We start from the raw sequence: 23,674 nt of genomic DNA on the forward strand, positions 1-23,674 counted from the left end.
CTGAGAACGTCAGAGGTCTGATTGGAGTCCAGAGGATGAGAGTGTTTGCTATGCAAAAGTTCATCTGATTGCACTGAAGACACATGGAGGTGTAGAGAGGCCTGAAATAAAAGCAAAGGGTAGTGAAAACCGAGGTAGTTTTAGTTCCATTGCACATTTTCCCTAAGCAAGATACAAAGCTGACTGTCATGCCTCAATGTCAGGGTCTACGAGAAATGGAATGACGAGAGATGGCGTAAACATTCATGCCTTGGTGTACATATTCTATTTTTAATTTGGTACAATTTAGCAATCAGATCAGATTAGCTTCTTTGCCTTTATAATTCATGTTGAGCACAGTTTCTGTCCTAAACACACCAACAGCAGACTGACTCATTTCCTGCACACTGCGTTACAAGATTCTCATTGATATTGTTGCAGAAATCTTTTTGCATCCATGCCAAAATACGTAAAGCTAAACAAATCCGGTATTTCCAGTGCACATTAGCTGAATCATACACAGCAAATACATTTCAATGCAATACGGCATTATCAGAAAAACATAAAAAAATAAGTCAAAGCCATTTGGTTACCTTTAAGAAAAGGGGACACTGGTTCTGTGCCTGTGGACACGCAGACCAGAACCAGTCAGGCAGTGGACCTGCTTTAGCCGTGGACACAAAATAGCCCAGAGCTAATGGCTGCTGGAGGATATTGGGAGCTTCTTCATGAGACTCCATGCGGTCTGTACTTTGACCCTGAACCAGATAAAAATAAAAGGGGTCAGACAGAGCAAGAGGGAGGATGTTAAAAACACTTGTATATGGACGTCTCTCTGAGATCTTCGTACCTTGCTCCCATCTCCTCCGTGGGGGTACTGGGATCCCGGTGAGTGGACTGGTGAGGTTGTGGGTGAGGCAGGTAATATGTTTATGAGGTCTGGATCAACCAGATCACTGTCCTGCCCAAGTAGGTCAAAGATGCCGATCGCATCAGTTCCATCTAGAAGTAGCATTAAACGTCAGAATCACACATTTGTACTTGTCCCGACAAAGTATAGACTTAAATAAAGATAAAATATGCTTTTAAAATATATTGCTCATTATTAGTTCATGTTCAGGCTAATGATAATAAATGGCCCAAAGTTAACTTGCAGTCTGTGTTTGGTTATAACATAATAATTTTATATTTAATTTATACTAGTTTTTCTTTGTATATTAATTGTGTTCAATTAAATTGAAAATACTCAAGAGTTATTGATTCTTTGTGGAGATCTACTGGAAGTATTTTCTCACCGTTGCTGGGGTTGAAGGCAATGTCAATATTTTCGTGTGTGAAGTTGGAGCTGTTGACTTGCACAAAGGCAGAGGTGGGGAACACCAGGATGTGTGTGCAAGACGTGTCCTGCGGCGTGCTCAGCTGGGACGTCTGCATGTTTAGAGTTGTACTGCGACCAAACACAGAACCTGTTGACACGGAGTCTGGAAAAAGAAGAATATATTTAAAATAAGAGAGTTTGAAAATAAGATAAAATAAGCAAGCGTGAATGGAGAAGACCTTTTTTCAGTGAATATGGTGTTTTTGAACTCCAAATGTGAAGCATTGCGTTCCTCTCGAGAATAGTTAGTTATTTTCAAACCATTTAAGTTATATTTGTTATCGTCTTCACTCCTCCGGATGTGTCAAACAGTAGACATCAATGGGCTATTTTTACAATTGTAATTTTTAAACTTGTGCAGAGGGCACGTTTGTCGTTCATTCTCAAATCCGGCAGAGCATTTGCCGCGAAGACGTGAAACGCAAATTCTCGAGCAAGAACATTGCGCAAAAAGCACAGTAGCTGGGTTTCTATACAAAGTAGCGAATTTAGCATTTGCGCAAAATGGGAATATCGCATAAAACATTTGCTAATAAGCACAGTTTCCATCCAACTAGTCAACCGTCACTTCCGAAATAAACTGCCACTAAATATCTGTAAGAAAGTAAGAGAAGCCAATGAATATAATAATTTTCATAAATATTAATACTTGCGCAAGCAGACGATTACGAAACACAAATGCAGTACTTTTGTGGATGCCTGCTGTTTGGGGACCACGGTCGTGACAGTTCTAAGACGCAATTACAAAAATACTTTGACGACTTTGCTCAGGCATTTAAGAAGGACCTTAACAACATTTCTGATGCTGTTTAAAAAAATAAGTACTCTGGTTAGTCAGGTTAAGCAGTTTCATAGTGCAGTTACGGGACTTGAGGAATTAATTTGGCAAATAAGTTTCCTTCTTCCATTATTCGCATTAACCCTTTTTTGCAAAAATGAAAAACCACCTCAAGCAAGCTTAAAAACGTTTTTGCGAATTAGGGGTTTTTAATTCGAAAAAATGCAAGTGATGGACTCGTTTCTGATGTGAGACTTCAAAATGAGAATTAAACCAGAGTGATGGAAACACGCTTACTGAAACCAACTGTTTGACACATCTGGTAAAGACACTCCACATCACTCATGCGAAAATAAACTATTATAGTACACGTCTAATCGCATCTCTGCATCGAGTTTGTTTGCTATTTACTCACGCGAATCGCTTCCTTCAGGTTTGGTGTGAAGGCAGCATTAGAATAATGCAATATCAATCCACTCTTTTTTCAAAGACACACTATTTTGTTCCTAGCATAGGCATCAAAGTATGAAAAACCTTTCTGTTCTTCTCTAAGCTCTATGAGTGATGGGTAAAATCTATTAGATCCAATACATTGTGATACCATGACAGAATGAAAAGCTTTCGTCAAATAAAACCATCGATCTTTGGTATCATCACAGCAGCTCAGGAATCAATAGGAGTGTAAAAAGGTGTTTTATGAGATCGAGACACGCACTGGAGTGTATATCAGATAGGGACAGCAGAGACATGCGTTATGACATGCCGAGGCCATCAATCACATGCCGAGGCTATAGTGGCGCGAGGATATATTTGACAAATTCTTACATTTCATAAACTGCACACTAATGTGACAAACTAACCATAAGATCAAGAAGCCAACATATGATAACGACACATGCACGACATACAGAGAGAAAAGAGGAAGTGTGATTTTTACCTGGCATGATGACAAATGAGCCCTGGGGTTCCATGGCAACCAGGCAGGCGCTAAGGATGCTGGGAGTGTCAGCTGCCGAGATCCCACACAATCTACAGATTTCCTTCAACCTCCGAGACACCGACTGCAAGTTCCGCCTGCTTAGTAAAATACTCCAATCTGAAACAGAGCGACAGGATTAATTTTAAGACACAAAGTTCACAAATTTTATCAAAGTAAAGTTCGCTTATGCATTACCTCGTAACTCTCCATGGCCTATTCGACCCAATCGGCCAATCACCACTCTCCATGGCAAAGAAGTCATCTGAACCAAACCCAGGCACCACTCCCACAGCTTCTGAAGGCCCACCCTCCGGGCGGAGCCTTTTTTCCTTCGTGCTCTGAGGCGACATGAACAGACAACACTTAAAAAGACCGGTCCCAAATACCAAATTCTCCCATTTCTCTCGCTTGTATTGACAACTGTGGTCATACGTTAAAGGTTTAGCACTTGAGTAATATTGATCCTGCGTAGTTCATTTAACATCCAACTCACCTGTTGGGTACATCTATGCTGAGGATACAGGTCTCCAGAAGCTCTCCGAACAGGTCCGTGCAGGTGGCTAGCAGCCACCTCTGGTCATGTGAAAGGCAGTAGCCCACAAACAAGACATTGTACTTTTGAGACGCCTCTCCGAAAGTCTCACCCAGCTCCGTCTGCTTGTCTTTTGTTGGAGCCAGTATAAATGGCGGCGTGTATAACCGGAGACACTCTGGTCTCTGTGGAAAAAGGTCAAATGTCAAAGAGTGAGTTTAAATCTAAAGTATGCTTTCACTGTAAGCCACGTTTTGTAAACCTGGCACAAATACACACAACATTAAAATACACCCTAACCTATATGGTGGCCACAACCATGCACATACAAAGTAGTCACATCTCTTATTCGAGAAGAGCAGGAAGTGGGTTGGGAGAAACAGTACCAGCAAGGGGAGAGAGAAAATTGGATTCTACAAATAGCTCGGCGAAAAAGCGCGAGTGGAGCGCTAGAATTCCTCTGCCAAAACATGCAAGCCGGATCCCATTAGGGAGGTCTCACAGAGCTGCCCGAGCAGATAATGGAAAGAGAAATGTTGGGTTGTGCGAGTCCCGTTTGGTTTTGTTCCAGGACGACGAGGTCAGTATAACAGTCTCCACATGTCACTGAGTGCTCATACAGCACTGAGAGCTGTTAGCAAATCTGAATGGGATGCTAGCCTGGAAGATGTGTGGAGTGCATCATAGGCACGGGCTTGGAGAGACTCAAGACGCTTTCAGATTTGGGTCCTATTAACCTCCTAAACAATTGCATAGAGCATCTGTGCTTTCATTATGACATTGTGATACTTGGAAACATTGATGGTACACCCTTGCTTACCTCTGGGTTCCTGAGGGCGGTGTCAAGGGCGAGGCCAGGGCCAAAACCAGTTAGCGATTTGACATTGGTGGAGGCTGGAAGGGGTCTTCTGCACTGGGTGAAGACGGAGAAGGCCAAAGATTTGAGGTGCTGGGCGTAAAGGTGCCTCTCCTCGTTCTTTACAGGTTGAAGCAGATACTGACAGGGGACAATCTAAAAACAAAATGTTGACAGGTGAAAAACAGAAAAGCAAAACATGTGAAACTGCTTTAATCATATTCTGTGTCACCTACCTGTACAAACACAGAATTGCGGATGTTAGCTGGAAGAGCCTGCAGCATATCCAAATAGCAGCATAGGAGTCCTAGTGTCCACACGCTCGAGTGTGACGTTCCAGGCTCTGCCTCCTCATACGAGAAGGGGTCGACGATATAGATCATGATGGCAGGTGGGTAAGTGATGGCGTGGGAGTCCCCGTCGGTGGGAACACCGACCTTTTCTCTTTCCATAGTGCTGAAAGAAGAGAAGAGAGGTCAACTACAGTTCACATACGTGCTGGTCACAATTTGCTTTTGTTTACACAGAAAAGTAAGTGAAATTAATATTAGAAGACAAGAAAAAACATAGGACATGATAAACAGAAATATGATGCTGCTATTTAGACAAGAAAACACCACAAACGGGATCATTCTCCGTACCTCTCTGGTGGTTCAGATGGCCCTTGAGTCTGGCTGTTGACAGCTGAACCGTCTCCAGAGAGGCTCGAGTTCTGGGTGACAGCCTGCTGGCCCAGAGCCCCAGACTGGGAACTGTTACCTTGGACTCCTCCCATGCTCGTAAAAGGAGGGAATGAGCTGGGCTTGGCACACTGGATGCTGTTGCCCTGAGGGCCTGAGGAGGAGGGGGTGTTATTGGTGCTGCCTGGCAAGCCTGAGCCATTGTTGCTGGCAGCACTGCTATTGTTGAGGGCAGAGCTTCCAGAAGCCAATGAGGTTTGGGAGTTGGTGGAGGCGGAGCCTGAAGTTTGCGAGGAAGTGGGTTGCGTGGAAGAGGGGGTGGGGCTCGGCTGAATGAGGAGAGAGCTGTCCAATGTCTGTGCGGCAAGGTATGGAGCTATAAAAAGAAATGGAGAGAAGAGTTAGTTAAGATTTTTTTCCATTTTAAGCATAACTGTTGGTTCCTGTTGTGGGATCTTACCAAGGTCATGTCTGCAGGCTTGGGCGAATAGCTTTAGTTTGGCAAACGCATCACTGCTACCATTAGCAGTTTTCAAGAACCAATCATTGACCGGCTGTTCTGTGAGCTTTTTAGTGGCAACCCCGCCCACCCTGACAATTCCATCAGCATGCACCTTTGAGATTGGTCGATGCTGCCCAAGTTTACAAGACTGTTGGACAAAAAGACAGAAACGAATTAGAAAGTTCCTCCAATTTTAAGGGGAGACTGAATACGTCTAAACCAAAACCATGGGTGCTGGTAAAATAAAAGTCATCTTTACATACAAACATGAGTGTTATTTGATCGATGTTCTTTTAACATTGTTAAATGGCTTATTGTAAGACAGAAATTTCCTTGTGAAAGAAAAGCTTGGCACGCCAGACAACCTCTCTTACCTCATAGACCGCTGTCAGCTCTCTAAAGAAGCTCTTGGCTCCGGTGAGAAGAGCATCGCTGTCCGGGCAGAGGACCAGATATCCCACGTCTCTCTGGGAGCCAAAGGGATCCAGCAGAAGCTTTTCCCAGTACGGCAGGCCGAAGGGAGAGAGCACAACAAAGTCATACTCGTACCCAACCAGGAAGGTAGGAATGGGCAGAGGCTCTGGAGACTCATCAGTGCCTGGAGAGAGAAAAGAAAAATTTTATCACAACATAGATATTCCTGAGTATTCTTCAAACCAGCACCTTTCTTCAACAGCCTAGTAGTCTAATAACCACTGGGACGGCAGTTTGTACTTAATATTTGCTCCCTAAAAACTTCATGGACTTCTGAGAGCCCTTGTTACTCACCGTAAGACCCCCTTCCAGCCATCTTGTGAAACTGCTGCCATGTGAGAGGACCCTGGACGCCCCAAGAGCGGACAGTCCTCTTCTTCTGGATGGCATCCTGGAGAACAGGCTGTAGAGATAGGAGAACCCTCAACACGTCCTGAGAGCATAGACCACTAACGTCTACCGCTGGAGAAAGAGACATTAGTTAGACATCTAACATTGATATTATTTACAATCTTACGTGAATTAAAAACCTTCAGTAAAGGTGTTTATATCTCACCACTGTGTTTGGCCCAATGATGCAAACAGGTGCTCTTCACCAGCGCCTCATCCACTTTTCCACCGGACATGTTGTCCATGAATTGCCTCCCGTGTTCTAGTGCCAGATAACAGTCGTTGTGAAAGTCCCTCTCCTCTACACGCACACATGGTGGTACTGTGGGGCCCCCTGGTCCTTGGGAAGTCAGTTCCTCAGGGTCCAATCCCAATATGGGGGAGAAAGGATTGGTGCACTGATCCTGCAGGAGAGAGATAAGATCATCCGGTACTCGATCCTTGGTTCCGCCCCCTGTCTTCTCCAAGGAAATGCTCCGTAACGTCTCAAATCGCTTTTCCACTTCCTGGCTGACGTCCGAACCTCGTCCGATGATATCCAGCTCGTCTTCCAGGAAGAGGCCTGAGCCGTTACCGTAGTGGCGATTGACGACCGCGCTAAACCCGCACCCGCAGGGGTACTGTGCCTCCATGTTGGGGTCGTTGATGTAGATGCCCACGTCGGCACCTTTGATATTCATGTTGCAGACGCAGATGCAGCAGCTGTCGAAGTTGCAGTCTTTGAACAGGTTCATGACGGACTCCGACAAGATGAGGTTGACGTACAAACTGTGGGCTTCGGGGATGGATGGGACCGTGGCGGGCTCCACAGAGTTAAGCGGCCTGCAGGTGGAGGGCGTCGAGGCAGGCGAGTACAGGTCCGAGTTGTCGTATTTGAGGGACCCCTGGACGCTGGCAGGGCCTCTGGGAGTGCGTGGCGTCCGTGGTGTTCGAGGTGTGGGAGCTGAGAAACGGGGCGTGGCAGGGGATGGGAGGATGCTGGTGCCGCTGTTGCTGGGTGGGGCACTGTTAGACAAAAATGGCGTGTGGGTCGAAGGGGTGTAAGTTTGAATGTACTCATGTTCCATCGTGCTGTTTTCACTAGAGAAGACAAAGACAATTTAGTTAATTCTGTTCTGACAAACACACTATCGGTTTATACCACTGTAGATGGATATTATGAGCTGCTGTACTGGTATCCTAAGAGAACCTCCAGTCGGGAGGGAGAGAAAAACTATTTTTAGACAGACGGTCCAACAGGCAGCTGTGCAAGAAATGAAAGCACAGCTTGTGCCACACGGACTGTGTGTGTGTGAGAACGCTGAGTGTTGCTCCCAGTGGCCTTTAAAAACAGGCGTCCGTGTGAAGGTCCCCCGTTTGAAGACGTGGCCCTCCACCCCAGCTGCTGAGGGTTATAAAAGAAGCCTGACCAGCTCATAAAGAGCTTTTGCAGCGACTTTAACAAACGCAAGCTTTACGACTAGACTTATCGCCCTGTCATCGACCATTCCCGACACCCCCCCTTCTCTCAGCTTCACACTTTTCTACAAATTCCCACCATTGTCAAATATAACGTCCAAGAATACACTGTTCTTGTTGCTCCTTGCGATTGCACACAGAGAGAACTGTAAAAATAGGTTTTATTTGATTATTTTTTTCATCTGCTTTGATATTGCTGCTGTATGGAGAGACAATAATTTAAACAGCATGACTCGAACCTCAAAACAAAATGAAAGAGTGTAACTCAAGTTTACCCTGACACAGGTTCATAACATCACACGAGAAAGCGATTCAATCGACAAGATTATGAAGAACACAGTGTGAATAACAATCAGATGTGGCCGTCTGAGCAAACACCAGCTATTCAAATAAACTGGTCGATGAGGTACAGAAAGCAGGTTTAGTCTGGACAGTGATGAAGATCGGAGATTGGCAGCTCTAAGTGTAAGAAAATAGAAGAATAGGGGCAGCGGATGGATTTGACAGGGTAATAACTGAGCTGTGTTATTCTTCATCTGCCATTATTAAGAACAAGAGGTGCGTGGGTGTAAATATCGGAGTGAAAACATGACTTGGAGTTAATATATATCTAGTGTGTGAACTTAAAGGGATGGTTCACCTAAAAAGTGACATTTCGGTCTTCACTTACCCACCCCTCAGGTTGTTCCAAACAAGTGTAAATGTATTTGTTCTTCCGAACACAAAGGAAGATTATTGGAAGAATGTCAATAACCAAACAAATCTCCTTCCCCATTTACTGCCATATTAGAGAAAATAAACACTATGGGAGTCAATGAGGGATGAGATCTGTTTGGTTCTTGCAAATATCTTTCTTTGTGTTTAGCAGATCAAAGACAATTATACAGGTTTAAAATTATAAGAGGGTTTTAGTAAATGACGGAATTAAAAGTTTTGGGTGAACTATCCCTTTAAATACTGTGAAACAATGTGCACTGAAAACAATATGTTTAATGTATTTTAAGGCCAGTAAGACATTATGATTTAATTAAGCTTATATTTGTGAGTAGCTCAATGTTACTCATTACTGTAAAGCTATAAAATATTTAGAATTGTATGTATACATCAGTGTAGCACTTGTTGTATAACATTTTAATTGTATGCTGATTTTATCAAAAAAGATGGATGCATTCGTAATTAGAAAATATTTTTCTGAATTAGGGTATTGAGAATTGTGGATCACCATTAAAAGTCACAATGCAAACAAAAAATATGGTATATATATTCTCCCCTGAGTTTTCTATTTTTACATTGATTTGGAAGATTTAAAAAGTGTGCGTGTAAAAATACACGAAACCGCTATAGGCTCTGGTTTGTTTTATACATCTGATGAGGAAAAAATTATTTTGCATCCCTGTTTGTAACTCACCTGTCCTTGTTGAAAATGGTCATAGCAGGTACACTGTTGAGTAGCTCCAGCTTACCCACTGTCCAGCTTGGCCTGTACACGCACTCATCAGGCAGTTTGATAGGAGGCATGCACTGGCTGGGCAGAGACTTGAGGGGGGCAAACATGGAACAGCCTACAAACGGCTGACACAAGTCCGGTTTGTACACAAATGAGAAGTCCTGTGAGATAAAGAGAGCGTTAGAAGCATAATGAATTTTGCGATCCAGAAGTAATGATTCTTAAAAGAAGCATTTAAATGTGTGCATGCATTTAAACTAGCGCTATAACAACTAGTCGATAATGAAAATAGCTGTCAACGAATTTCAATATCGATTAGTTGATCTGTGACGTCACCTGCGAGCTTCCCTTATAAAATGACCATTTAAGATGTGTCTCTTCGTGCAGCGCCAGGTACGCAGTTGTAAAGTCATACGTGTCTTTCTGTGCGAAGCCAATTTGTGGCTACAAAAATCTGATTTGGGGGAATTCTTTTAACTGTACATCGGTACATTTGAATGACAAATATCTCACTATTAATGCCACAAAAAAAAAAGATTTCCTTGGCCAACAGTTCCCTCCCACGTTTGGGAGAGACTACTGTCAGCTTTATCTAATATGACACACCGGAAACAATAAGCTTGGTGTGTTAATTAGGAGGACATCCACAATATTTTGGGAGAAGGCTAATGAGTTCAGTTGTGTTTACTTTCCCATCTCTGATTTAGTTACAAGCCAAAGATCTAATTATACGTTTTATCAGATTAATCGATAAAATAATCGGCAAAATAATCGTTAGTTGCAGCACGAATTTAAACCAACACCCAGATTGTGCTACTTCGGACGATTTACATTGCGGCGCGGAGATTTTCACAACTCGTCTCACCTTGATCTCTGAAGGTTTAGGACTGCAGAAACTCTCCTCTACCTCGATCTTAAACTGGCCACCCAGTGCAGAGGGGCCGTCCAGCATGTTGAGGCTCGAGCCTGGCTCCATGCAGCCGTACTCTTTACTGCCCATGTTCATTGGGGAGTAACCCATGATGTGCTGCTCCAGAGAGGGAGGTGTAGGAAACATCTGGTGCAGATCGGCCGAGCCTGAGGGAGGGGAAAGATGACATGGAACGATAAAGGATTGAGAAGGCAAGAATGACAGCGTACACGAATGACAGACATGTTGCTGTTTTTTTAAACCATCGCTAAAGAAGCACTGTTTCATGATGGATCATTATTTTACAAATGAGGCCATAAAATCTGCACGCATTGTAATTATAAAACAATTAGCAATATGCTGTTTAGAATAATTTCAGATGGAGTATAGCTTGTCATACTGTGAGTATTGAGGGTGTATGTCAACCTCCGCAAATTATTTCATGTCTACACGTACAGTGAATATGACTGAGCACAGCGTGCTTGTCTGCGTACACCATTTGGTTTGTCGCAGTGACCAGCAGGGGGCGAATGTGTATATTCCAGTGTGAATGAATTAACTGCTGTATATTTATAGATACAGAGACTGGACTCACTTATACAGGAGACAGGATCCAGTGTGGCTGGCTTGGACTCCTTACTGCCAAACTTCTCGTCTGCTCCATTTACAGCTCTTCGGGCCCCAGGCTGTGCAGACGAACACAAATCCGTACATTCTGATTAATATGAATCGCGTCATAAAAATCTAAACAATTTACCTAAAAAATACTAATACAATGTATAAATTTTCCAACAGCAGATTGACAAATTTGAAGAGTTATTTAAATTATATTATTTTATCAAAATAAGTGATTGTTTGCAACTTTATTTCGAGCAGTGTATTGTAAGAATTCCATATTAATTTAAATGCTCAAATAATATCAACAGGTTCATCAAATTTGTGAAAAAATAAATAGCCGAAAAGAAACCAGCAAGACTGATACTGACTGTTTGCTCATCTTCGTCCGAGTTGAATAGGTTGTCCAGGTCTTTGATGGAGACCGCCAGGTCTGAATCATGTATGAGACTAGTGGAAACGGCCCGGTTTTGAGCTGCAGCCTGCTGAGCATCTGAGAGATAGAGACAGAGAGAACTTAACACAGACAATTTATCTGGTGTAACAACAGTCTGGACCTGAGATCAAATCAGAACAAGTACTTTTCCCAGTCACTGAATTTAACCTTTACGGGCAATACGACGACCAAACTGACCCAGAAAATGTCAATGGGGGAATACAATTTATTAAAAGAACTGTTTGAAAGGGGTTCATGGGAGACTTGAAATAACTGGTGTGTAACAGAGGAATCATGACAATCCTCACCATCTGACAGAGAAGCGTTGCCATCTTCTCCCTGCGAGAGAAAGAAAAATGATTACAAACTGTAATATATAATCTACAAACACAGATCATTGCAGACATGCACTGTCCAAAATGTTCTTTTTGCAACGTGAGCCAATGGTGGGTGCTTTGAGAATTAGTTTTCTTGGCTATCTTCTGAATATCTCATAATGCATTGCATATTGTACCACATTTTCAAAACACACACTTCTCAACATCAAACAATTCTGCGCACACTGATGAAATTCTGTACCGTCCCCAAAACATAATATAAAAACAGAGGCAAGAACGTGCTGCTTCACAATCACATGTTTGTTTACTTTCACCCAGATGCAACCAACCAATCATAGTGTGAGAGCAAAAGAGAGATGAGGTTTAATCTAAAAGAGAAACAAGAGAGCGCTGAAGGAGGAGGGGGTACAGCACGCTTCTAAATTGCCATCAAATGACATCTTCCACACACAGCATAATAAACAACCCTGTAATATAAGAAAACAGCAAAGGCTAATAGCACACACTGCAGCTTTCCTCCCAGTGCCTTAGAACCCACCCCAGACCCTTAACCTGCCCCCCATGCACACCGCACGACATGCAGAGATTCATTACGCCGTGCATAATTTCATTACGCTGCAGGCAGTCTCTCTGAATAAAGAGTGTAATCTGTTCCTGCGTACACACGCTCCACATCCTAATGACCAACACCCTAATAAAACTCCTGTACGTGCAAATCACTCCGCCCTGTAATCGATAGTAGAACCCTGGGGTGGAGTAGAGAAGTTAAAGCAGCAATTTTCCATGTAAACCGTGTATTTTGCAAACGTATGCTTGTTACGGGCGATGATGTTGTGTCCCATCATATGGCCTCCTATTACTAAACAAACATCTCTGGAGTGATCTGTGGGTTGTAAGGTTACGGAGACACCGACACAAAGGCCCTCTTACAAGATAATGAGACACCACAGACAAAAGTACTGAAGGTAAATAGTATAAAAAAGGCATTCTCCGCAGACGCCAGAGAAATGTGCAAAAAAATCATGAGATACTATCCAAGCTCACTGTCCTCAATGTTTGGGGGTGTTTGATTCAAGGTCTCAGTCAGGAATCTCCCACAAGATGAAGAGAGTCAACCTTAGGCAAGCTTCTAACACACTATACGGTCAAAGAACAACAGACATAAAAATCTCACACGTGTTTTTCCCAACCCTCACATTTATTGTGTTTTTTTTTGTGGGTTATCTCTAGCTACTGTTGGCCTAAAGCATTTCTCACCTTGTGTTTCTTTCCCGGTTCTCTATCTCCACAAGCTTTGTCTTTCTTATCTGAGAAGGTGAACTTAACATCCCCATCGACAAATGCGTAGGGGTCGACCTCGGGCTCGTGGTCGCCGTCTGTGATGGCTGCAGCCAGGTGCTGGTTCTGTCGTTGCAGGTACGTCTGGACGCGTTCATCCGAGACCTTGAGAGGCCTTTTGGAGGCAGCCATTAACCTACATAAGAAAAACACAAATTTGAAGAAAACAGTGTTTCACTAAACATGAATAAAAAACTAAACAATGCTAAATATCTTATGAAAATATTTACAAATCAAAACCTTGCATCATACCAAAACATTTACAAATCAATTTCATCATTACAATCAAAGAAAAACAAGCAAAATGCATTCTGGGATTGCACTGCATACATAATGCCTCAAAGTGACCAATAAGGATGTGCTCTAAATGATGTAGTTTCACTTTCTCTTCAAGGCTAATTCCAGGAAATCTTAACGCAGAAGAAATGGGTACAAAACAGGAACAAACCTCATTGTTTAACCAAGAGTCAACCACATTAAACACTCTCAACCAGCCATTCCCCAGGGTTTCTAAAGAGGGATTTCTATACACATTTTTTACCTAATACCATCAACAAGCTTTCTTCCAAGAAAACAACAGCTTAGCTGAGCGATGTGTACACTTATTTTGTCATAACAGTGATGCTTCATGAATTTATAAGGGTCATAAAGTCGCTGCTTTCCAGATCGCAGCCTTAACTGTAAGAGGGAAGGTTCATACTACACTGAAATTACTTTCATATGTGTACAAAGATTCTGCATAAAAACGAACTTGTCAGCGTTGACTTAAACCAGTATTCCCTCTTTAATAGATTCAACAAACATGAACTTATGTTAACAGGCGTGATATTACATTCAAATGCAAATATTTAAATTTTTGCGACACAAAGTTTTGTAGCAAAACTAACAAATGTGTAAATTGGTTAATCTTGGTATGTTAAAGTAATACATAAATCATGTATATTCATATATATATATATATATATATATATATATATATATATATAGTCATCTATAATTATCTGTTAATGCAAAATCGTGAAGGTCTATTTCGTATGCATCCTATACATAACCAGACAAAAATCTGGTCCACACTGCAGTTTATTTTGGCCAAGAAACACCCACTCAGACAGAAAGTGTTTGTCTGTAAAACTATTTGTTTTCACTTACATTTTGGGAGTCAATAAGTCTAAATGTCAAAACCACATAGCCCTTTCTCTTCTCGCAGTAGCTGCAATTTCATGCCGTCAAACATCTTTTAGTTTCTTCCTTCATCTGTTACCCAACAGTATATTTCTGTTCTTCCACATGCTGGTGGTTAAGACATCATATTCATTTGTGATCACCATTTAAACCTTAACCCAGTTGTATGTGTGCACGCACGTGAGAAATTGATCAATCACCTCCTACATCACAACAGCTTCAGGCCTGCACACTAGTGAAGCACGGTGTCAAAAGGGCACATAGCGAGAGATTACTATGGCTTGTGCGCTCAGAACATTCTGCATAGAACAACAGTGTGTTTGTGCAAGTATGTGTGGTCGAAGTATTCAAAACACATACTTCACAAACACACAAGGACGTTTGGGGATCATATCGGGGGCTCGCTCTAACAACGCTGGCCGCAGGAAATAAAAGGGCTGCTAGCGGAGGGATTAGGGGGTTCTACTGGCGGTGAGAGGATCCGCAGGGGGGTCCCACTGTGGCTTTAGAAACACTGTTACTTAAGCCGTCATTACACAACACAAATGCAGAATTCAGTCGACAGAGCCTGTGCGAGATTCTGGCAAACAGAAAAACTGACGTTTTACAGTTTATGGGAAGCTTTAAATCTTGAAAATGTGTACTTGCAGTTTACTGAATTCTTGGAGACATCAGGGTGGTTTTAAAAAAAGACTACGTACACAAAATGTCTTAAAGACGACATCAAGGAAAACAAGACTTTACTTTGGAAACTAAAAAGTACTATGCAGAGATTCTCAATGTCACAGTCAAAAGGTCAGAGAAACTAACCTGCAAATGTAGGTCATTCAGAAACAGACATAGTAATAAAACCTTAAGTACATCAACTTGACCTTCCCATGCTTCCAAATCAAAGCCTGAATCAGTATTTAATAGGGATGCACCGATACCACTTTTCTTTGCCGATTCGATTCCTGAATTCTTAGTCTCGGCCAATACCGACCCTGATCCAATACTAGCACTGTTTTTCTTTATCGACATAGAATTAAATAAACAGTACAAATAAATATGACTTGCTTAGAGAAAAAAGTAAAATATTTACTAGCACATTTACTTTTCACCAAAGTAAATATACTCCGTGGCCGAATTATTCAAAACAATGTTATAACTTCTTTTCAAATAAGGGACTTATTTTGACAGGTTGCTGCAAAGGGATGTTTGACGGAAGCTGCCTCATGTGAAAGGCGGACATTGAAAGCTCTACCAGCGCACCTTGCCACTCTTTCACTCATAAACACGCAAAACAAGGAGATTACAAATACGTTGTGGAAATCATATGGCTCTAGATATCACACAAACGTCGAGTAAACTTCGGCAATTCTGACATTATTCAGGAATGGACAATGACCTGCGGCAGCCTCTAATTTGCAATTTAACACAGAATACACAGAGATAAAACAACGCAAGTATTGATAACAGTATCTTTTGTCACGAAGCTTATCCATACTCTGGTATCGACCCAATTATGTACCATTACGAAGAAGCACAGGTTCTCGGTACCCATCCCTATTCCTTACATTATAAAGCACATCATACTTTTTACTGCACTACATTTCATAAATAAATGTTGTTTTTAACCTTCTAATCCTTGAGTACATAAAAGTCCACTACTTTCTTTTACTCAAGTATTTTTACTGGACAGTGGAAAAGTTGAATTTTTGAAATGTAATGCATTTATAAATTGTACTGGAGTATAATATAATGCATTATAGTGTAGTCTCATACGGTTCAGATACTTAAAAAATGGACTTGAGTAAAATACAAATTTCTCTGTTTGTTAGGGATGCTCCTATCGATCGACCACAGATCGGTATCTGCCGATTATCACATTTTATGACTCGATCGGTACTTACTAACTTGACCGATCGCAATTTGATGACGTCACCACGTGATGATGTCCAAAATGAGTGTGGACGAAAATGATCATGTTATTGCCAGTGTGGAACTATTACAGCGCTTCGAGAAACAATTCCAGTTTGCAGTGTATGTTCCAAAGATATCTGATGTAGAGGAGCATTTTCCAAAGCATTTATTACGATGAACCTGTGTCGGCACTTAAGAACAAGCCACCGCTAGACGTATGCCGAGAGGTCGCGTTAACCGAAAATCCTCCGTCATTGACGGATTTTAATGAGGGCAATTTGTAAGGAAAGGGCGCATGTTTCCCCATTCATTAATCATAAACGCTTTGCCCAATTTAGGAAAACCCACGCGGGATCAGTGGAGACTTCTTAACAAGGCATAAGACTATAACGGCTCACCACCGTCTAATTTGTTTCTCCAAAGTTTCAAAACAAACTGAAAAATATTTGTACACTCTTCATAATAACACAACGATAACGTTGTTTCTGGATCTGATTCCGCAATGCATGCATCTGTCACTTTATCAGACCCCCGCGTGGCGTGCTAACACAGACGTGCACAGTGGTGCAGTGTTTACAGACTTTTTCCTTCAGCGATAGCATCTAACTTTATTTTTATAAACGGTCATGGTATAAAAGTCAGAGTTGAACAGACTTGCTCATGCACATCCTGGAGACAAATGATGCACTTAATGCATGCGCTTCCATGTTATTTACAGCCATGCGCATTGCATACACAGAATGAGCATGATCCCGGATGCTATGTCCTATGTAATGATGCATCCTGATGATGACCCTTTTGATGTAGCGGGGATATTTGCTCGTCAAGTTTAGAAAAGTTATAACACAAAGACAATTTATTTGTTATCCGTTTAACACAGTGCATTGCATCCATCCAACAGTTAAAAATTGTTATTGTGTATGAATGACGTACAGCATAGACTGAGTACCATCTCTGGCAAAATGCATTTTAAACAAAACCGTAGACTATGTTCTGGTGATTATGGAGAATAATGAAAACATCAGAATGAGTAACATCCTGACTGTAACTGGACACATGCATGCTGGATGTAGATTGGCAGATGACCGCACAATCAGAGGTCAGAGTTTATTAATTATGCTATATTTGTTTATTCCTCGCATAAGGCTATCGAAATACATGATGTAGAACAATACAGAACAGTCTCTTGATAGTTAGTCCTTTTTGAAGCTTAAGAGTAACACCCATGGGTAACACAACGGATCTGATCTGAATGAAACCCGTCAGTCTGATATCCGATCCAGCAAGAAAGACACGCATCGGCCGCAATTCCGATCCAGAGCAACTTGCTAAAACCTCTGAGATCAACCAATCACAACAGAGACCATTCATGTAAAGGGGAGGAGCTTTAAGTAACCTGTTTAAAAAGCTATTTTAAGACACTAGTGATGCACAAATGGTGCACCAATCACACATTGTATTGTTCAATAAATCTGATACTCACTCAGTAACCGAAATAATCCCTTCAGCTCCAAGTGATATCTCCTCTCTTAGTTTATCCCCCGGTAGCAATGGCGTTGGAAATTCTGTGTCTTTCCTACGTGGCAGGTTAAAGAACCTCCATGGTGCGTGATTCCCGTCGTCTTCCATGTTCACTGCTGCGCTGATGTACGGGATTGTTTCCAGAAGCTCAGGGTACACAGGGGGGAAAGGTTGAGTGAGCGGTTCCAATCGGTTCTCATCCGGGCCTTTCTGGGGTAAAAGGCAGGGTTCTGCAGAGGGAGGGTAAAAATGTTGGCTGTGGGGGGTGGAGGGGTTCTTATTTGCATCTGAGTGTTCGTCGCCACCTTCGCAGGGGTGAGGGCTCAAAGGGGGCGGCTGCGGGGAACCGACCATCTCTGTCGAGCCACCGGTGCCCACGGTAGCTCCGCCCACACTATGTAGCTGTAGCGGTTTCGAGCTGGTGTTCACATCAGATGGCCGGAGCCCAGAAAATCTCCCGCCCTCCTGACCTCTGAGGACCAGGCGTTGACCCGCAGAAGCATCGGTTTCCATGGAAACCTCTTCACAGACGGAGTTGCGGTGGTGGAAGGGCGTTTGCGGGCGTTTTTGTTGCTTGTCGCCCTTTTCTGGTTTCTCCCCGGCCTTGTGCTTGATGGGCGGCTGCTGTGTCTGACCAGCACTGGGCGGCTGTCCGGGAGTACTGCCTGCTCTCTGCTTCAGTGTCTTGTGCCTAATTTAAAAAAAGAGACTTTTTTAAATACAAGATCACATTTATAAAGAACATGATGAGTTGTGGATTATGAATTGCTGACATCCTTATTAGGAAAGCTTATTACCAAGAATCATAAGTTATTTTGACTACGAGGGTTTTCCTTTCAGGTTTAATAGGCCTTTGAGACTCCAAACAGAGAAACACAAGTTTCTTACTTAGCTCATAATTTCATATTTTTTTAATTATTACAAGATCCTTGGGAAAAAAAAAATTTGAATAAAAATTCTCAGCTTGTCGAGTCCAAGGACAGGTTTAAGAAATAGCCACATAGTGCTTTTAACAATAAGTGCTTGAGTACTATCAGAGTCTGTCTGGCCTGATAACGTGTGTCCACACTTTCTCCGAGATATATAAAGCTCCACAGCTGCCAGAGTTTCCCTGTGGGTTCCCTTTTAAAGTCTCTCTTTATAATGGTACACTTGAGAATCACCATCTCAACCTCCAGAGTCTCAGCGCACGAGCCTACAGTGAGATCTGAATGCTTCTAATACACAGCTGTCATCTCTCCCTTACAAATGCCCAGCACGAACCTTTCACAACAACTGCTCGCATTACAAAGCCAGGAAACTTCAGTTTGATCTGACATTAAACGCGTGAGGTGTTTGTACACGTTAGTGTTTGAGAGAAATGTTGTGTGTAGTTTATGTGTGGTATGAGCGTCCAGGAACTTAATCTAGGACAAATATGTAAACAAAGAAACCACAGGCTACTTTGCAGTGGGAAATGAGAAGGTGTGAGCAAGCAGACCTGTGTGCATACGAGTCTACACGAGGACCTTGAGAAGATTACAACCACCTCAGAGAAGCATTAACACGTAAAACCTGTCTGTGCAAACAAACACAGCAAATAAAAAGCCCACTTAAACAGAGACAAGCAGAACACAAGGCAGTCAAGGGTAAAATTATACCCTCCTTTTTCAACACACTCGAATCAATTTTACGTGCATGTACCTTACACGCACAATGACTCGCTCAAACTAGAAGAATGCTAAGCAAGCAGAAAGGGTGTCAGGTCAAAGCATGGTCATTTTCACTTCTCGGGGGGGGACTCCGAGTTTCATCGTGCCTCTCATGCTGGGACCCTTCCAAAAACAAAACTGGCACATGACAGCAGTCCCACGAGGCTTCGCCTGCTCTTGACCTGCTACTTGATACAGAGAAAAAAGAAGATGACCCAGAGAAAGGCCACACAGCAGTCTGAAACCGTAACATACTGTACACCGGGTGTTGGCATTGCTCAAACAACGCTCCACAGAAAGCACATGGACTGACTGTTGTTGGTACTTGCTGCCTCAGTACAAATGTTCAGAGACTTTTTTGTAACAACTTTTCCTCATCATGTAAAGGACATTCTGTGAAAATAACCTGATTTAAATCAATGAAATTAATGCTTGAAATTAAACTTTCATGTTTGTTATCTCATAATTAGATTAAGAGACAGCGTCACATCTTTTATTTTCCTCCTGGGATTATTTAAACTCAAAACACGAATGATAATTTTATGCCTTATTACCAATTCAAATTTTATACTGCACATGCTTATAAGCAGCATGTAACCGACAAGAGCTAAAACAACATGTCATGAACAAATGAAATCATTAGCCTTTCAACTGTAAACTAATGATGAGGTAATGATAGCCTTGTGTAAATGTTTGTTTCGATTTTAGTTTTTGTACTCTCTTTAATATAATGTAATCATTTAAAAAGTTTAATTAAACACTTGTTTACTTGTTAACAAATCCCTGTGATTAAATTCAAATCTGAATGCAAGAGGGGTAAACATCAACTCGGGACAACACCACAAAGCAGAGGCCAAGATGTCAACAAGCTATTTTTATCTCATTTAACTGCAAGCCACTGCGTGTATGTGCTGTCTCTTTGCTTTTTAATGAACGAGACAAGAGAAATACACAGTTAAACACTAAAGAAAGACGGAGCACATCTGGGCCGGTATGCCGGAGGTTCAGAACACAAAACCAACAGTCCAGAAACTCCCTATGTCAACGCCTTTCAGTGATTTCCTCCTCCACATTTCAAACGGAAGGGAATACAGAATTAGAACATGATGTATGAAGTAATTCAGCGACACCACTCACAAACCAGTTTCTCCTGTCTTTACAAAAAGCTTGAAAACGTAACATTTATATCATTTTTCACTCTGAGAAATGGCAAGAGCAAAAAAGCAATTAGCAACACTAGCATGGGGTGCCAAATAGGGCTGAGCTATTAATCGAAATCGAATCGCGATGTGAGACGTTGCGATTTTCTAATCGCATGAGGCTGTGATGTGAAATATATGAAACGCATCTTTTCCAAGCCCGCTTTGAGTGGCATTCTTGCTAACCAACTGAGTGAGCGCACCTCCGTTATGCCCGATCAGCACTGCCATAGCCAACTGCGCAAACCTATCATTAAAAAAGGCAAACAAACAGAGAGCCGGAGGGGGAGAGAGAGATAGAGAGAGGGATTATGGCGTCTGCAGAGTCCGATCGATCATATTAGGTAAATAAACACTAAAGAAAATTCCAATTCAGAAGACCGCACATACAGCCTGTGTCATACTCCCACGTCTCTGTCCTGTGTGGCGCGTTTCCCGGGCGAGCCATTTAAACTTGACGTGCGCACACAGCCTGTTTCGTAATGCTCATTTGTACTTGAGTCTGGCTCCACACCGCAAGTCTCCACAAGAGCATCTGGCAATATGGACGAGGCTTGACGCACCCGTGTTAATTCACGCCTGGCGCCGCGTTTTAAACAAATGTAAATTGTATCTAACTGTTTTGCTAATTTCACTTGGATGAAATTAAACATTCAGCACATTTTTTTTTTTTATTTTAAAATCTCAATACTTCAAAATGTATAAATCAGCATAAAACCTATGTACTATTTTAACACAATAGAACATTTTATGGATTTAAGTGTTATAATGGGAGTTGTATTTGTTTTAATGGAAACTATAATAGTGTACACTTGTATTTGGATTATATAGGTATGATGTAATCTGGCAGTTGGGAACCAATAGAACAACAGTAAATCCTATTTGAATCAATAAGATTGAGAATTTCTGTAAGGGTTGTTATTGTTTTTTTCAGCAGGTTATCTATACCCATACTGTGCTGCACACTATAGCCAATATTGATCTGAAGCTTGACTTAGAAAAATGTCTTCACACATCAAATCGCAATCGATCGGTGTCAAAATAAATAAATAAATAGCAATTTGATATTTTCCCCAAATCGCATAGCCCTAGTGCCTAAATAACAACAGCCAATGTGAGCGAGTTTATACCTGGAACAGTTGCAGCTCGATCTCTGCGTGGATTCGACAAAGTCCCAGGCGCCCACTTTCAACAGCGTCTCCTCCTCTGTTGTCCCGTTAGGGGCTGTGGCGGAGAATTTTCGTCTGTGGGGAAACCAAACAAGATCTATTTATCACTTTAAAATCACTTTACTTAAAATCCACAAGTATTTGTTTATTTAAAACAAAATAGCTGTCACCGAGATGTTTGCCTGATTGTATGTTGTGGCTTTTAGTTTGATTCAGTATGACTTTAACAGGAGATTTTCAGATCTGAGATTTGCGTCTGATGTCACACTTACTTGTTCTGAGCTCGATTGATGTTGCACTCTTGCCAGACGCTCTCGGCCACCTGACTGGCCAACCTGCGTGGAATTTTTCCGCCGTGGTGACTGGTGCTGTCAACACTGAATCCGTCCATTGCCATTGGCAACCGCATCCACTTCTGAGCTGAATGAGAGTGAACTGAAGACAGAAAAAAGGATAAAAAGGTCAAGTGAGTGTCAACTAAATGTATGAACAATGCTACTCATTTCTCACTTTTCCAAGTCTGGAAATCACCCTTTAAAAAACATGGATTTAAAAAAACCTGAATTAAAAATGTATGACACTTGAAAATAAAATGAGAAACATCAGTCGTGCATATTATGAATCACATGATTAAACCTGATTAAGTTTGTTTATGTTCCATCATACATCACAATTGTGTTTACCTGTCTGTGCCTCTTCAGGTGAGGTGGGAGGCGTCAGGGTCACCGAGGAGATGGCAGGGTCACGGCTTGAAGCAGGCACTTGATGGCCGTTTGAATACACAGCGGTGCAGTGCGAGGAACCTGCAGGTGTTACCGTGGGGAGGTCTGACTGCGGGACTAACACCAGGCATGCAGGATACACCATACGTACACCACCTGAGGGAAACCAAACATTCAATTAACACCCAATAATACCATAAAGCAAACATCTGCAGGCAAACAAACATTGTAACCATGTTAGTACCGGTCCATCAACATTATAAAAATTATTTTTGCCATTGAATAATACTACAAGCTAATAATAAAAGGAGGTGGACCCAAACAGCATATGTAAAACATGCTTCTTAACAACATTAATGAGATCAGAAATGAATTTCATATTAATATAACTATTGAATATGGCAAAACACAAAAACATTTCACATAAACCGTACCAACTAGAGTTCGGGCTCTATGCATGTCTTTATACTAATTTTAAAGTTTACAATGTATTTTTCCAGGTTTAATTTCATTCCTAACTCTTACTTGGCTTGAGATTTTTGGAATAAATTAAAAACTCCATGCTTTCATTTTTGGTCCCGTACGGGAAATGGCCATTTAGCTTAAAGTGAACAATTCATATTCAACTCACCAACAAGCACCTCCACTGCGGCCAAGGAGTCGTCCTCCCAGTCGACGTCCTCCATTTTGTCCTCTGTGCTCTCCTTGGAGGTGGGACTGATGGGATAGAACTGGTTCCATTCTTCGATGAGTTTCTGCGTTGGTGGATCAGACAGTTTGAAGGACTGACCGGTCAATGTCCCATTAAGTCCAAATGGACTCAGGATCACTGTAGAAAGAGAATGAGAGATGGGTTTTAGTAATCCATCATATACAGTCAAGAGGCATTGTGCAGTAGTGAAAAAGGTATCTGGGATAAACAAAATAACTGTAATCATTGCTCATTCTTGTAGTTATCATTACTTAAATTATTCAATTAATAACGATTATTGTAAAATATTCAATTGATTCAAATTTCATGTTTTCTCTCAATTACTATATAAATATAGGCAGAGATAAAAATTCTAAAACATGAATATTTCACAAATATTTATATTTCACCAGGTGGCATTCCCTGCTCCCCACATCTTAAGAAAGGCCACAATATTTAGCAGAAACTCACAAAAAGATAAAGAGGGTGTAATCAGAACAGGGCCAA

At 41.8% G+C, this 23,674-nt stretch overlaps 1 protein-coding gene across 1 annotated transcript in view; it reads right to left on the reverse strand.

The window, feature by feature from the left end:
• Nucleotides 1-23,674, reverse strand: part of med13a (mediator complex subunit 13a) — a 54,317-nt gene that overhangs the window by 1,270 nt on the left and 29,373 nt on the right. The window contains exons 5-29 of the mRNA XM_079449384.1: nucleotides 23,108-23,305; nucleotides 22,438-22,632; nucleotides 22,027-22,189; nucleotides 21,716-21,829; nucleotides 17,658-18,386; nucleotides 13,010-13,226; nucleotides 11,723-11,753; nucleotides 11,350-11,471; nucleotides 10,959-11,049; nucleotides 10,319-10,530; nucleotides 9,415-9,614; nucleotides 6,715-7,628; nucleotides 6,453-6,620; nucleotides 6,059-6,282; nucleotides 5,643-5,832; nucleotides 5,144-5,558; nucleotides 4,739-4,958; nucleotides 4,467-4,658; nucleotides 3,608-3,831; nucleotides 3,310-3,452; nucleotides 3,073-3,231; nucleotides 1,275-1,460; nucleotides 830-981; nucleotides 573-737; nucleotides 1-101 (exon numbers count right to left, since the gene is read on the reverse strand). Of these exons, the coding sequence (XP_079305510.1) occupies nucleotides 1-101; nucleotides 573-737; nucleotides 830-981; nucleotides 1,275-1,460; nucleotides 3,073-3,231; nucleotides 3,310-3,452; nucleotides 3,608-3,831; nucleotides 4,467-4,658; nucleotides 4,739-4,958; nucleotides 5,144-5,558; nucleotides 5,643-5,832; nucleotides 6,059-6,282; nucleotides 6,453-6,620; nucleotides 6,715-7,628; nucleotides 9,415-9,614; nucleotides 10,319-10,530; nucleotides 10,959-11,049; nucleotides 11,350-11,471; nucleotides 11,723-11,753; nucleotides 13,010-13,226; nucleotides 17,658-18,386; nucleotides 21,716-21,829; nucleotides 22,027-22,189; nucleotides 22,438-22,632; nucleotides 23,108-23,305 (5,725 nt within the window). The remainder of the gene's footprint in view (nucleotides 102-572; nucleotides 738-829; nucleotides 982-1,274; nucleotides 1,461-3,072; nucleotides 3,232-3,309; nucleotides 3,453-3,607; nucleotides 3,832-4,466; nucleotides 4,659-4,738; nucleotides 4,959-5,143; nucleotides 5,559-5,642; nucleotides 5,833-6,058; nucleotides 6,283-6,452; nucleotides 6,621-6,714; nucleotides 7,629-9,414; nucleotides 9,615-10,318; nucleotides 10,531-10,958; nucleotides 11,050-11,349; nucleotides 11,472-11,722; nucleotides 11,754-13,009; nucleotides 13,227-17,657; nucleotides 18,387-21,715; nucleotides 21,830-22,026; nucleotides 22,190-22,437; nucleotides 22,633-23,107; nucleotides 23,306-23,674) is intronic.

Source organism: Barbatula barbatula (assembly GCF_947034865.1).
Source record: "Barbatula barbatula genome assembly, chromosome: 24".
Lineage (NCBI taxonomy): Eukaryota > Metazoa > Chordata > Actinopteri > Cypriniformes > Nemacheilidae > Barbatula > Barbatula barbatula.